This window comes from Stegodyphus dumicola, chromosome 2 (genome assembly GCF_044657685.1).
Source record: "Stegodyphus dumicola isolate Sdum_Otavi_A_Nest chromosome 2, ASM4465768v1".
NCBI lineage: Eukaryota > Metazoa > Arthropoda > Arachnida > Araneae > Eresidae > Stegodyphus > Stegodyphus dumicola.
Genome location: NC_140769.1, coordinates 51,691,014 through 51,705,822, shown reverse-complemented (window position 1 = coordinate 51,705,822; position 14,809 = coordinate 51,691,014). Strand labels below are relative to the sequence as shown.

General features: G+C 31.9%; 1 protein-coding gene across 2 annotated transcripts in view; it reads right to left on the bottom strand.

The window, feature by feature from the left end:
* LOC118203430 (agrin-like) overlaps positions 1-4,109 on the bottom strand; it is a 686,914-nt gene extending 682,805 nt beyond the window's left edge. For both annotated transcript variants that reach the window (XM_085810654.1, XM_085810655.1), the window contains exon 1: positions 2,631-4,109. In XM_085810654.1, coding sequence (XP_085666780.1) covers positions 2,631-2,952 — 322 coding nt within the window. In that variant the 5' untranslated portion in view covers positions 2,953-4,109. The remainder of the gene's footprint in view (positions 1-2,630) is intronic.
* Between the last annotated feature and the right edge of the window lie 10,700 nt (positions 4,110-14,809).

Here is a 14,809-nt window from a genome sequence, read left to right as displayed (position 1 = left end):
AAAAATTCGTTAAAATTTTAGAAAATATAAAATAGCTAATAAAAAATTCGAAATTAAAAATTCACGCTTCCAGGTTGTCATGATTCGGTGTAGGAATACGTAATTGAAAATTTGATGGCTCTAGGTACATTCGTATTTTTAGAATGCGGAAAATATGCATACATTCATGCAGATTTTTCATTATTTAATTTCCTTAAATATAATACAGACCGATAATATTTGGTAACAACATTTTGAAAAGTGATTCAGAATTTTAGAGCGAATCAACGCTAAATGCCGTTTCATAACTAATAGTCTTTCTGGGCTAACACTCTTTTGGGCTAAAAAAGAAGATTGCATATATTGAATTTCATCTCGTAAACACGTGATATTATTTACTGAAGAATTCTGGGCAGCAATCAAAACTGTTTAAATGTCAAATGACTATTTCCATGAAAATGCATTAGATCTCAGTAGATGAAAAATAAAAATTGTCGGTAATGATAAAGTAAATATCTTACATATACATTTTACAAAATATTTTTGAGACATCCATTTTAACTAAAATTAATTTTACTGAAAATGCCATTTAATAAGAGCTTGTGACATCTGCATCAATGATCTTAATTACTGAAAAATAATGGCTTGAATAAATTTTGATACAATACATTTCAAAATTTTAATTTTTTATTCGAGTATCAGCAATAAGAGAAAAAAAGTCCATTCGGATATTTTACTAAACTCAATAAATGAATTGAAATTATTTTAAGATCAAATACCTTTTTACTGCATTGCAAATGAGTACACATACTTCTTTTCTTTCAAGATATTTTATTTAGCCATTTATTATTTACCCAATCAGAGTTAAAATCTACTTTTAATTCAGTAAATCAAATTATAGAATACCCATCTTTCGGCGAAATTAAGCCATAAAATCTGTTTAACTAAATACAGAAGGTACTTATATATCTAACTAAATAAAATGTTGCAATTAATTTCCTTGTGTAGAAGTACTAAATTAAGAATAGAATCTTATTTTTGTTTTTATAGTACACACAATTAAATATATAATATTCGTATTTTCTTAATACAAAACACATATGGTATTATATTCAACTGAAAATGAAAGTTATATTTTGTTAAGTCTGCGAAACCTGGCTATTGTACTGGCGAAAATTATGTTGAAAAACGCATAGTAACTAAAAACATTAGTAACTAAAAATAACAACGGTATGCTATATATCGGTGAATTGTCCGCATTTTGAGCTCGTAATAGATATATAATTCAGTTAAGTTAATTATTTAAAAATATATTTAACTTGATCTACGAAGAAGGCTATGTGATTCGGAAAATTAAAATCCAGTTGTATAGCGAAAAATACTAAGCTAAGTAATATACATAATAATCGGAAAAATATGCATGTAAATGCAACCTTTTGCATATGGAATTTGAGGTTTGGGGACTTTTGTTATTCAAATGCACCAAATAACCAAAGAAAATGCATTATTTAAAAGATCTAAACATAATAGAGAAGGTTTCATTAAGTAACATAAGAGTGGAAATACAGACTGAAGAATTTATGCAGTTACGGGCTGCCAGGAATGATGTACATAACAGATAAAAGTCTCGTATAAGTTCCTGAACTGAAGAATAACATAAAGCACATGGATCACAAAATTAGATAAAAATATTCCCATGTTATCGAGTTGTTCCATATACCACAGCTTCAAACATTACAGGAGTGTTGCCTAAAAACACGTGTAAGTAATGCGATCTTGAAACATGCGCCAATATGAAGATATCAATCATTCAACATCATTTTTTTCAATGTTATTTCTTTGTGCCGACGTACATAGTATACGATCCAAGAAACTTATCCTATGAATTACAATAATGTCGCAAATAATTGGTACTGTTGGATCTGTTACTATTAACTGTTGGTCTATTGCTATTGGATACAGTTAACTGTTGGATCTATTATAAATAATTACAAAGAGACATAATATTTAAATATAAAGTTTCAGATTGTTAAGAAGTACGTATGCTGCCTTCAAATCGCTCAGTTTTTTAAGCGATTGCAAATAAAACTCCATAGATAAATTAAGGATTTAAGTCAAGGGACAATACTCTAGAAGCTGGTTATTTCTCAGACCGACAAGTAGATAACTCATACATCATACAACTGGTACTCTTCCAACACATGCTAGGACATGTCATTGGCACGCTGCATGACATATGGTAAAAATGCAACACAAAAAATAGAAAAAATTCAAAGTAGACATTTCTAACATTAAACGATGTTGTACGATACATATGTGTGTATGAGCTACGCTATATAATACAAATTGTAGCTTACGTTATTTTTATTTGCATGCAAGTACATGTACTAATCCTTTTACTGTTCATTCTTGAATTTGGTTTGTTGCTTTTTACGTGTATTATGTTTTAATTAAGCTATCTAAAATTGCTTTCGATTTTTACCAGCAAATACGTGAGCAAATTTAAACATTCACAATCACTATATACATACACTCCAGTATTTAATTTTAATACTTCGCTTATATCTATGGACTGCATAAATAATTTGAATGGGTCAAGATACTTACAAGACATTTATAATAAACTGGTATATAATGAAGAATGTACTTACCACATCTGCCTTGAAATTTGACAGTTATCTCTTTCTTCTCTCGACACGCAGTTCTCCGTAGTTCACACACGTTAGGATAGTCCTGACCATCCGTTCCACAGACAGGTCGCGATCCTCGACTATCTCCATACGTCGCACATTTTTCTGGACAGACGCATTCGCTCGTCTGACCGTCCGGTGATGGTCGGCATTGGGCGCCGAAATGACACTCCTTGTCTTCACAGGGATCAGTCATGTCAGCTGGAAATTTGTAGCAATTTTCGACAAGTCCAACACATATTATCAAGATGACAGGCGAAACTGTTTTTAAGTAAATCGTCATTTCCTCCAGTGATACTTACAAGTAATTTTTGCTTAAAAGATCATTACAGGTTAGTGTAAAGACATCATGAGATGAAAATGCTAATATCTTACACGTAAGAAATGGTCCACATATAAAAGACATTTTAAAAGAGATATACATTGCTTGATTAAGAGCTTTGTAGATTTCTGACATTCTCATCTTGGCTCCTTTTTAGCAGCAAAGCTTCAAATGCAGACCACATATCCATACTGGAAAATGAATTGAAATATGCTCTGCTATTCATTGTTTATCGAATATATTTTTCCGTTGGAGTTTATATAAGTTTAGAAAGAACTGTAGAATAAAACAAAGTTACATAATATTTGTTTGCTTTTGGTTTCATTTTAATAAGCCTTTTTCGATACTTTCTCTCTCTCTCTATATATATATATATATATTGCTGAAACTTTCTGCTTTGAGAAGCTATTTGGAAGAATAAAGTGCAAATAATTTTATTGCAAAGTATCGGTAACATCAAACGTAACCTAATTTACAGAACTACATTTATGGAAACTATGTAAATTTTCCTTTTTCTATCGAAACAAATCTTTCATTTCAACAATAAGAATAACAGCGAAACGGAAAACTCACATCATTGAATGGAATTGTCATTTTATGTTGAAAATATACATATACCACCTAATCACTATATTGCGCCAAATTTCATTCTCAAACGAATTTTGATTAAAATGTTTTCGATTGAATCTGCACCTTTTCGTAAAGTATAATTTTAGGTCAATATCACCTAAAACGTTCTAATTTGTTTGCGATACAAAATAATGTCAGCAGTTTAAAGAAAGTGTTTAAATAAAATGAAGTGTTTGCTCATCATCCGACACTAAAAATTTTATTTTAATCGTCATAAAATTTATTTATTCATTGAAAATGTATTTAAAATGCCCAAGCTGAAAACCTGTATTTCACTCCTCAGACATCATTTACTTTGCTTAACTATCTTTACTTGAGGAAAATATGTTATGACTGTTTACGCAACAACTTTCACAAGGTTACGCTTACCCATTAGAAAGCCGGCTGATGCACATTAACCGCCACAAAGAGTAAATCGCAACCGTCACTGCCTAGGATCGTCCGTAAACAGCGAAGAGAGAAATCGTTTCGTGCTCCGGAATGACAGAAGCGTGGAGCGAAAATGGCGAAGCTCTGAGCCATCCTACTCATTGAACATCGCGCGCATGCGCCTACATCACCAATGCTCAAATGAAGTATCTGAGAGCGAACATAGCGCCCTATGGTCTGATAGCGATGCATAACTCCATACAAGAATGAAGAACTTCAAGAAATAATTTTGAACACCCAAAATTAATTTTAAAAATGATAATTCAAGAAAACGTAAGCGCTGAAAAGAAGATAACTTATATGACCCATGGAATAACCACCGTAAAAAACATAAAAATTATAAAAAAGTAGGAAACTTAATTAAGTAAACACCACAAAGAGAAGAAGGTTTTTATGAGCATTAAAATTAACAATATCAGAAGGCACTGACCGGAGTATCAAGCAGCTTTGCCAAAAAATGCAAATTAAACAAAATTACTTGAAATTTACCTAATAAAAATAATAATAATGGAGGTAAATAAGTTGTTAACTCGTGCCTAAAGTTTCCTTTTTCCATTTCTATCAAAGAGAGGGCAGTAACGTTTGACACATTTAAAATGAGTAAAACATTGAACATGGACAGAAATAATTATTTCCAAACAGAAGCAAACTTTATTTTCTAAAATTTATTTGAAAGGGTTGAAAAAATAGAGCTGAGTACTTCTAATTATCCTTTTACAAATTAATATGCGCATTTTTGGTGATATTAATGAAATAAATAAAGCAATAAGCAAATTAAATGATAATTTTTCATGTTTTCATTGGAAAAATATTTAGTAGTAGTGCAACAATTTAAATTCGAAATAAATCAAGAAAATTCCATTCAAATAAAAGAGTATCATATAATTAGAAATAAAACCACTTTTATTTTGCTCCTGCATCTGCCATTCCTCAGACAGCTTTCTACAATCTTCCGAAACAAAGGATTTTGCAATACGATATCCTTATTTTAATATTTAAGCAGTAATGTTAGAATATTATTGATTTATACATCATCATTAAATCCCTCCATGAAGGACAAGAAACTTGCATTAAAGAATCCATTGTTTTGAAACATATCGACTCCGCCTGAATACTTATCGTTGGATCGGAAAATAATTTTAGATGCTGAAAGAATTTTATTTTCTTAAAAAATTATAAACTAAGGTTATATAAAAATTCGAGCTTTGTAATAATATGAATTTAACAGTTTTATGTTACATCCCCAAAGAACAAATTAATAACAAAACAATAATTAAATTTTTATTAGAGGCTATAAACTGTGGTTGGAGTTTTAATAAATTTGACGTTTTACTTTAACTGACCTACATATGAATTAAATTACAATAGTTTACAGGTTTAAAGAAGTTAATTTTCATTTATATAGCAAAAATCGAAGGTGTTCTTATTGATATTTCTCATATTATAAATATTATAGCTGACATGCTGACATCATTCGAAGTTAAAATTGCAGTATCAATAAAATAATTTAAAATCAATTATTTTGAAGGTTTACATATCAAAATCTCAATTTTTATGGCAACATATTCTCAATGTGCGCGGAGTTTTAATTCTGCATTCAGATATACCAAACTGAAATAGAAAATATTAAATATTTTCAGCATATTAACTGCCATGAAAACGCTTCTCATTCTTAACCTTGTAAAGTGATTATGTTATTATGAATCAGAAGACGTGAAAAATGTGCAGTGCCCTCATCGGGATTCGAACACCGGACCTCTCGAATACGCGTCGACTATCTTTGGAATTACAGCACAAAGGCATGCAGAAAAGAGGGAGAGAATACTTTATATAATCTTTCCTTTTAAAGGGAGACTGGGATGAGGGGACTGAATCTCCAAAGTCCGGGGAGTGACAAATTACCGTCCATCACCTTTTAGTTCGGGCACCACTTGTAGAACGAATATGTTATTTTGAAGCAGGAGACGTGAAAAATGTGCAATGTCCTAGTTGGGACCCCGAACCTTCGGTCTCTCGAATACGCGTCGAATATGCTTGCAATTACACCATGAAACCATGCGGAAATAAAGAGAAAGTACCTTATAACCTTTACTGAAGATGAATTCCTTAAAAACAAAGAATTGTGTTAAAATTAAATTTTCATATCTCTTTTTAGTGTTAGATTAAATACTTTTGTTAAATTTTATGTTTTCAAATTCTGTTATTGCTTATTATAAAATGCCTCTCCAGGACAGAGTAACAATGTTAATAATTTAAACTGTAATTATTGAATTGTTAAAATTAGACTTCCATATTCATGCATTTATACATTTATTTTAGAATAATCAAAATAATCCATTCAGTGGGATAGTGGTAAGCGATTCTGATTACGCTACCGAAAAGCCCGGTTTCAAATATCGGACGGATGTTGTAAATGTATAATGTCTTTGCGACGCTCTAAATATATGGCGAGCCGAGTGTACTCTAGTGTTATTTGGTGGTAGGAGAAGAGGGGTAGAAGACCTCAGACCTGATCCTCGAAGACCTACGTCTCAAACTTGTGGCAAAACTGTGCAGGAAACTTGCTGCCACTTTTATTATGTTCATTCCAAACGACAGGCGCAAAAACGGAATACCTTCCAAAATAATATTTCTATGTCTGTTCTGAATATTTCAGACAAATGAAATAAAAAGACAATAAACAACTGTATATTTAAATCGCAGCTTTAACAACTTCAAAAGAAATTATTTTCTTAATAATATAAAGATCAAAACCTTAAAATGCCAGTTACAATGAACAAACAGAACATGTTATGAACAGTTCTGAATATATCCACCAGAGGTGAAAATTGCTGCTGTCATAGGCACAGCCATGGTACCGAAGAAACTTTGGAGATGTTTTAGGATTATACAACACAAAATACAATGTTTGTTACAACAGATGGAGTTCAGGGTCATTACAGTGCGTGTAACACCATAGACAAAACGTATGCAACTGGAGAAGAACTGGTGAAAGCGTGAGCGATAACCTGTTAACAGATTACGTAAATAATGTAACGTAAATAATGCTGTTTTTTGAAAGCAGTTTGCAAAATACAAAAATAAGTTAAATACTAAATTCCTTAAACGTATATTCTCCAGCTTAATATGTGATCTTTTTTCAAGACTGTAAAAGTTTTATGTCATTCCTAAAGAAATCAGCTAAGTTATTAAAGAAAAAGTCTTGAAAGCTGGGTTTAAGTACCTCTTCTTTTTCATCAATGAAATTTTACAAGCTTCGAACTAACAGCCACTTTCTATCAACAGTCGCTAGACGATTTTAAATTGGAGACTGTTTACCCACTTGAGTGAAAAGATATGTGGATATTTCTACTTTGATTTGGATTTGTGAATTCATGTGGAATCAGTGAATTCTGCCTGTCAAGCTCAGACCCGATTCCAGTTCATTCAAATGAGGCTAAATAGCTGATAATGGTGAATTAACATCTTCTGCAAGTTGATAAATAGTTTGAATTCCTTTCAGTTTCAGCTTTGAACTTATCACTATCAAGAAGGGTAAAGCGTGAACAATGGCCATTATCTTTCCAATTGGTCGCCTTGTTGAAGTTTATAGAAATATAGTAGCTGCTTAATCATACTCAAAACGCTTTTGTCGAACATGTTTCCACATGTTTTATAGCATTTGTTGCACTGTTGGTTTTTTTATAAAACGTGGTGTGTCTGGTGTATTCCGCTATGGCTGCTATTTTCATGAGGAGCTATGAAAGCAAATATGAATCTTAATTGTTAAGTTTTATTAAAACAACAAATCGGAAACAAATGTCATATCTTCCATCCTAAAATTTTCGCGACGTGTTTTCAAAGCAGAATATGACCGAAGGAAGCTATCTTTGCTGAGACGTGCTTATGTATTCGTAAACATCACTTATTTAGACATGTCAGAACCTGCTTTAACAATTGCTTTCTCAGAAATTATATTACGTATGAAATGACATGATCCATGTCAAGGAAATACCGGGCGTTCTGTAAAAGCAGTATGTACCACGTTGTCCTATTGGTAGGTGGCTCTGGAGTTCTCCTTATGATGCGAGATAACCGTAGATTTTAATTTATATGCAGTGTAAAGCTGACTGGGCAAAGTGCTAGGTATTGATACCAATCATGAGCGGAATTCAAATCTAGTCACAGTTTTAACTAAAAGCATTGAGTTTATATGACTGTAGATAAGGCACAATTCTAGCGTTAATGTTTTGCAGTGGCACATGTCCACAGAGCTGTTGCGTGTAAAAGCAATAAGCTAAGAGATGGTATAGGATTTATCTGAGAGAATGCTGTCACGCTATTCATACGTCCATAAACTCCTTAATGCACAGTGGTATACACACATGCATGTGCAGTACCTTTATGAGGATTTTAAGTTTTTAATAACGTTTATTTAATTTTGAACTTTGCTATTCTGTCTTATTTTACGTTTCCGGCCAGAATAAGCGCGAGTAAGTTTTTTATGCTAATGAGTCTACAAACTGTAAAAGATATTTAAGAAGTGGCTTCTATCCAAGAGATAGAGAGTCTTCCAGCTGCCCTGCTACGCGCGTGCTTTTTAGTTAGTTCGTGTCTGCCTTTAGGGGAGAACTTAGTTTCTGCTGATATAATAGGTGTATTGTGTTATCTGCATCTAGCTCACTACATACGCATTTTCAAAAGGCCGATCTTCGCGTTAATAGTCTCTGTAAAGCATTTAAATTTAATTCTTATTTAGTTAACTTAATTTTTAAGTGAATATTTCTTATTATTTTACGTTTTAGACCAGAAGTGTTGATCTCTGTATCCCGAAGTGCGGGAGCGGCTGTACGCTGTCTGAAATAAATGGTCAAGTTAACTCTTCTTAACTTGTTCGTCTCTAGTTATCGCACCTCACGGAACATAGCTTGAGTAAGCTCCCTGTTCCCACTCAAGATTCCAGTAATATTTCCCAAATCAATTAGAATGAAGAGTAGTCCTGCTGCCTTTAAAAAAGAGCAAAGGAATAGTTGTCACGTAAATCGCCTGTGATTCCTCAGAAGTATCACTGTAGATTCAAATACATTTTGCTGTGTCACTCTCAGTGACATGGCAGTACGGTGCGCATGGACATTCGTATAAGTAAATTGTTCTCCTGGTCAGTGATTCGTCGAAGTCATTGTGATACTGCATATCGCTCCCACCGTCCGTTCTTGACCTATCGGTTTCACATTCGTATGACAAGGGACTGATTTTGACCAATGCGAAGATAAATTTGGGAGCATAATAATCCGCTGTCAAGAAGCCCTGTTATCCTCCTGCCATGAAATTAGCACATATGCTATTGTGCCTTCTGTCTTCTTATTCGAGGCACACCCTAGACAAACAAGAAAGGAGGAAACACGATTATCGTACGAAATCTTACTCGCTCTTCTTCTTTTGTGCGCTGATTCCTAGTGACTTCATTGGATCCCATTATTTGCATATCCACTTTTAAAGCCATTAGACCTTTGTAGGTACAGGTGGCATGAAAAATGAGGATCGCGGTATTCGAAATCCAGGCCTTTCGATTTCTAACTGGACTTGTTTCCAGTTAAAATACGAAGGCACGAGATAAGGAAAGAGAGAATTTCTTACATTCTGCGTTGACAATTATTTTGCATGTAATACAATATTCCATCAATTTTGCAAATTCGATGTCCATTGGCTGCTTCCTTAAATGTGTTTCAATGTTAATGATCAGAGATACACAAAACCAATATTTCTAATATATCCTTTTCCCTTGAAAAGAGAAAAAAATATAGTCGTAGAAAATATCATAATAATTACGTGTTTACCTGATAATAGTATACAATATTTCAATAGAACACAGAAACCGTTCAGTATTTTGGTTTACCCAAAGCATGTATATATTTAGCTGTCAGGAGGTGCTAACTAAATGAAACTTGTTACGCAACACCACAACAGCATGTTAAGATAAATCTTGTGAACTCCACTTAGAAGCTCTCGTTTTTAAGATTTGAGTGTTGAAAGAGAAGGGAAACTCACATACGTTTACATTATTTTTGCTGATTGTACTTCAATTTCTAACTTGCACGGAGTGCTTATGGCTTACAATCAGTCGTAAAGAATTTTAAAATTATTAAGAATAACTAGCCGAGATTCTATTGTATTCCAAGAAATGACAATTATTTTCTTGAATAGTTGACTATAATAAAATAGTTTATTTTAATTTTATATATTGATTTTTTTAATTTATGTCCTATATTTCTGTAAACATAGTTAATGATGATTGTCCTATTAGCTGTTGTTGAAGTTTGTCAGCTTCTGTAGGTGATATGGTGACTTCGCCTAAACACTATACCGCTCAGACGGTTAGGGGAGCAGACTGTAATACCAAAGGGCCCGGTTTCGAATCCCGGAAAAAGCATGACTGTAACTGGGCCTACCTACTCGGTGCCTATAGCAAAGTGCACCGCTTCTGGACTTAGTAGTGGCCAACGTCTATATTATGACATGTGGCCGCCATTAGAAAAAAAAAATAATACGAAGCTCTTGAACAGAGTAACGTGTTCCCCTTTTTTTCCTATCGCATATGTCCTTTTGGCAACTTGACACATTTTGTGACACTTTCCACTACATATATTTGTGCCTTTTTGGTAAATAAAAGTGATTTTCTGTAGCCATTGCACAATGCAAACGCTGAATATAATTTTCAGTTTTCTCTTTTTTCCTTTTCTACTTTATTAATACGTTTAAATCCTTTTCAGTTGGTAAAACTCTATATTAATGTTGGTCTTTTATAACATCAAAATGACATATAGGGAAATTTAAAACAACGAGCGAGGGAGGGATTAAATTAATACATACGAATTCCTTCTAATTCACTCAACGCTTATTTGCTGATGAAGCCTAGGCGGTGCGTTGAAAAATCTAGAAGGACAATATTAAAGTTTGAAACAGCAGTGCATGTAAAATACACCATTCACTTGTGATGCTACCTTATTCTTAAAAGTTAAAAGTACAGTTTTAATGCATAACATTAAGGAAACACAATATATTTTTTCCACATATTAGGACTTATCAATTTTCAATTCCACGGAATTCTTTTTACAGTCAGAGCAACAAGCTAAGGAGAAAATTTCATGATTAAAATCCCAGGCAGACTGTATGCAGAAAATTAATTTAACCAGTTCCAGATTAATTTTCCTGATTAAAAATCACAAGCAGGAACAAGTAATCAATTTTATCTTCTATCAGCATCTGATTATTCTTTTCACAACAGTGAATTGTACTTTTTAAAGTCGCATTAATGTATGATGAAAAGGCTCACATTTAAGTATCGTATTAAATAAATGAGTGCCCATTTATTACTTGAAGTAATGAATTCCAGCTGTGAAGAAAGTGAATTTCACAATGGTTTAAAATTAGCAGGAATTTGAATGAAAGAAGACATACTGAATGAGAATTTTCTTGAAAGAGAATTAAGTTAATGCAATTAAAAGTACGTAAGGCTGTTTCGAAATCTATTCAAATTTTTATTTTATTTTAGTAATGAAAACAAATACTGCAGTGTGTCGTATGTGAACGTAAATTTCAAGCGTTAAACGTTATTTAACTTTACTGTAGGTTATTATTTTTCTCTAAAAATCCTAATTTCCTTAAGCATTATATGATGCCCATTGTCTCAGGAAATAACGAATTCCGTATTTAGTCATGTTGCATTCCTAAAGAAATATTTGAAGTTTGTTTAATAATAAGCTGGTATCGTTTATAATTTAAATTGAAATTATGTAAGATGACTCATAAATAGAATTTATGAGATGGGTTCCTATGCGATACCCAGTGCTTTGCGTTGGTACTGCTTTTAATGGGAGCCCATTTATGTCTGACAGTGTTATCAAACTGAAATTGCATAATTTAGAGAAACTATATAATTTAATTGCAGACCTGACATGGTGTTAACGTTCTTATATTAGCCGGTAATATGTAGTTTAATAAAATACAGAGTTTCATTCCCTGAAGAACGTAGAAGATAAAACAATTATATCTATTAAATAATTCTAAGTTCTCTCTTATTATAACCCAGGTAACAGCCTCAAGATAAAAAAAGCGTTATAGTAAAAACGAAGCATTAAGGATAAAAAAACGAATACTTATATACTGTATGGCAAAATTATATTCATGTGAAACGAATAGTCAGCTCCAGATGGCAATTTCATACTTTGTAGCTAACAATTAATACAAGAAAACTGCTACAAAAAGAAGTAAAATGCAACACATAATATGCAAATCATATATGCGCTCGATTTTTATATTCTTATATGCATGTGTAAATATAAGTAAGGTCAATTTACTTCATATATTTACTTTATTAATTTATTTAATTTGAATGAAATAGATAAAACTTTTTTTAAAATTTAAAACAACAATTTCTATTATTTTCAATATTGTAAGGATTTTAAACTTCTCAGAACAAGTAAATCTTTATCGATTGGAAACTGCATAATATTTTTAAATTTTTAGCCCAAAGGGCGTTAGCCCAGAAGGACTATTAATGTTGTTTTGGCATTTTGCGTTGATTCACTTTTCAAACTGTTGCCACCAAATGTTAGAGTCGTGCATTATATTTGAAGAAATTAAATAATAAAAAATCTGCATAAATGTATGTATATTTATTGCATTGTGATAAAACAACGGTACATAGAGCCATGGAATTTTGAATGACGTACATCTACACCCAAATATGGGAATCTGGAAGCCCGAATTCGGAATTTGAAATTTGTTTATTATCGATTTCATATTTTGTAACACTTTAACGAATTTTTGATTAACAAACTCAAGGATTTCAAAGCGAGCAATGGCAACGTTGCACAAAAAAAAAAAAAAACTTTTTTTATCTCCAGCGCGCGAGACTGTGTATCGTAAATTCTAAAGATGTGCTCATTTAAAAATTATTTTGCGATATTCCTGTGTAATTGAATTTTTTGTTTTAACTACGAAGAACATGACACTTAAATAAAGGTAATACACAAAACGTTAAAAAACGCTTCTTTGGATGTAATTTAAAATCTGAACTTTCTTTCATTTCTTTTTCTTTTTTCTACTATTTTTAATTACAGTGCGTGAATTATACAGCGTTATTTCTGAGTGCTCTGTGTAGGACTCATTTGAACTTCCAAGAATTAATAACTTTCTTATTATTAGAGAGATTTTACCGGAAACAAAATAAACATTCCGTACTGCGCTGCTCGCATATTGAAAAGTCCGCATGGATTCCTTCTTTGATCCTTGATCCTCATGATTGGATATGGCTTCCGATGATATTATTTCCTGTATACTTCGCAACGCCTTCACTTTGCTTGGCCTCTAGAGTGCAAAAGGTGGTAATCTTCGCAAATGAGATAAAAATGCAGTTTTCAGTAATTCTTCCTTCAAAGCAGTAATTCTTCCTTCCACTTCTGCGCCTAAGATGGTATTATAAAACCAAACCTAAAAGTATCACATGAAACTGCATGAAAATGAATTCTTCATACTTGCATTTCCAACAATTTGAAATACTCTTGGGATGATCGGATTTCTTACTGGGAGTAATAAAAAAAGTCAATACAATAATAAATAAACTAAGGTTTTTATTAGATCTTCAGTTTTATTTTTCTGAAAATCAATAGTATTTAGGACTCAGAGTTTGAATATTTTGACTGGTAATTTCTTCTGTCACAATAAGATAGTGAAATCGATTTAACTACTGCTATATATTTCGTAAAATAACTTTTATCTTTTAAAATTTATGTGTAATAATCTTAAGTTATCACTAAAATTTTTACAGAAAGATTATTCAGATAACCAAAATAATGCATAAAAGGAATAATAAATAAAATCCCAGTTTACATCCAGTAAATATGAGATGGTTTAAAAGCAGAAAATTATAAAGCTCTATTTGATTTTGAGATTTATTTGAAATGTAATTTTCGAAATTATATTTAATTGTCCTACGAAATTTCATGTTCAGAACTCATGCCAGGAGTTTTAAATTGTAGGGACGTTCAGAAATTTAATCACGAGCCTAAAAGAATCGCCATTTTTAGAATTTTCGAAGAAACCTAAGTCGTTAATAAAAGGATAGATTGTTTTTTTACATTAACTCGCAATGATTCTTAATTGCAGAAGTTGTGTTTCAAAATTTCCTTATAATTTTAAGTGCAATTACGTACTTGAATTTCATATTATTAAAGAAAACTAAAACTTTAAAAAATAATCAAATATTACTTAATTCTTAGGCGAAAATTTAGGCTACTTATATTTATTTGTACATAATAGGGGTACCCCAAATGTTTTTCACACTCGACCTCTTCAATAATTTCTCAAACTTCGATCGAACCCTTTACTTTACTATTACATAATTATGAAAGAAAGAAAAAATAGCTAGCTTGATTTAAAACATTTATTAATTTAGCAGAATTGAAATTAAGATCACAGACTGAGCTTTTCATAAATTTAGAAATCTAGCAAAAATGGAAGTAACGTTTCAGGAAATTTTGCATACTTCTGCGCATTTATTTATATTCATTTACGGGTACCATAAGATTCGTAAAAAGCATCATAGAAACAGTATTAACTGACAAATTAACAAATTCGTCTTGTAAAAAAATTCGTTTTGCAATTTATGTTGAAAATGGTGCTATAACCTCAACTGGAAGAGATATGTTTTTCTACATCCTTATATCGTAATTCAGTATCATTGCTCAATTTTTGAAGATCTTTGTGTACTAAGGTCTTC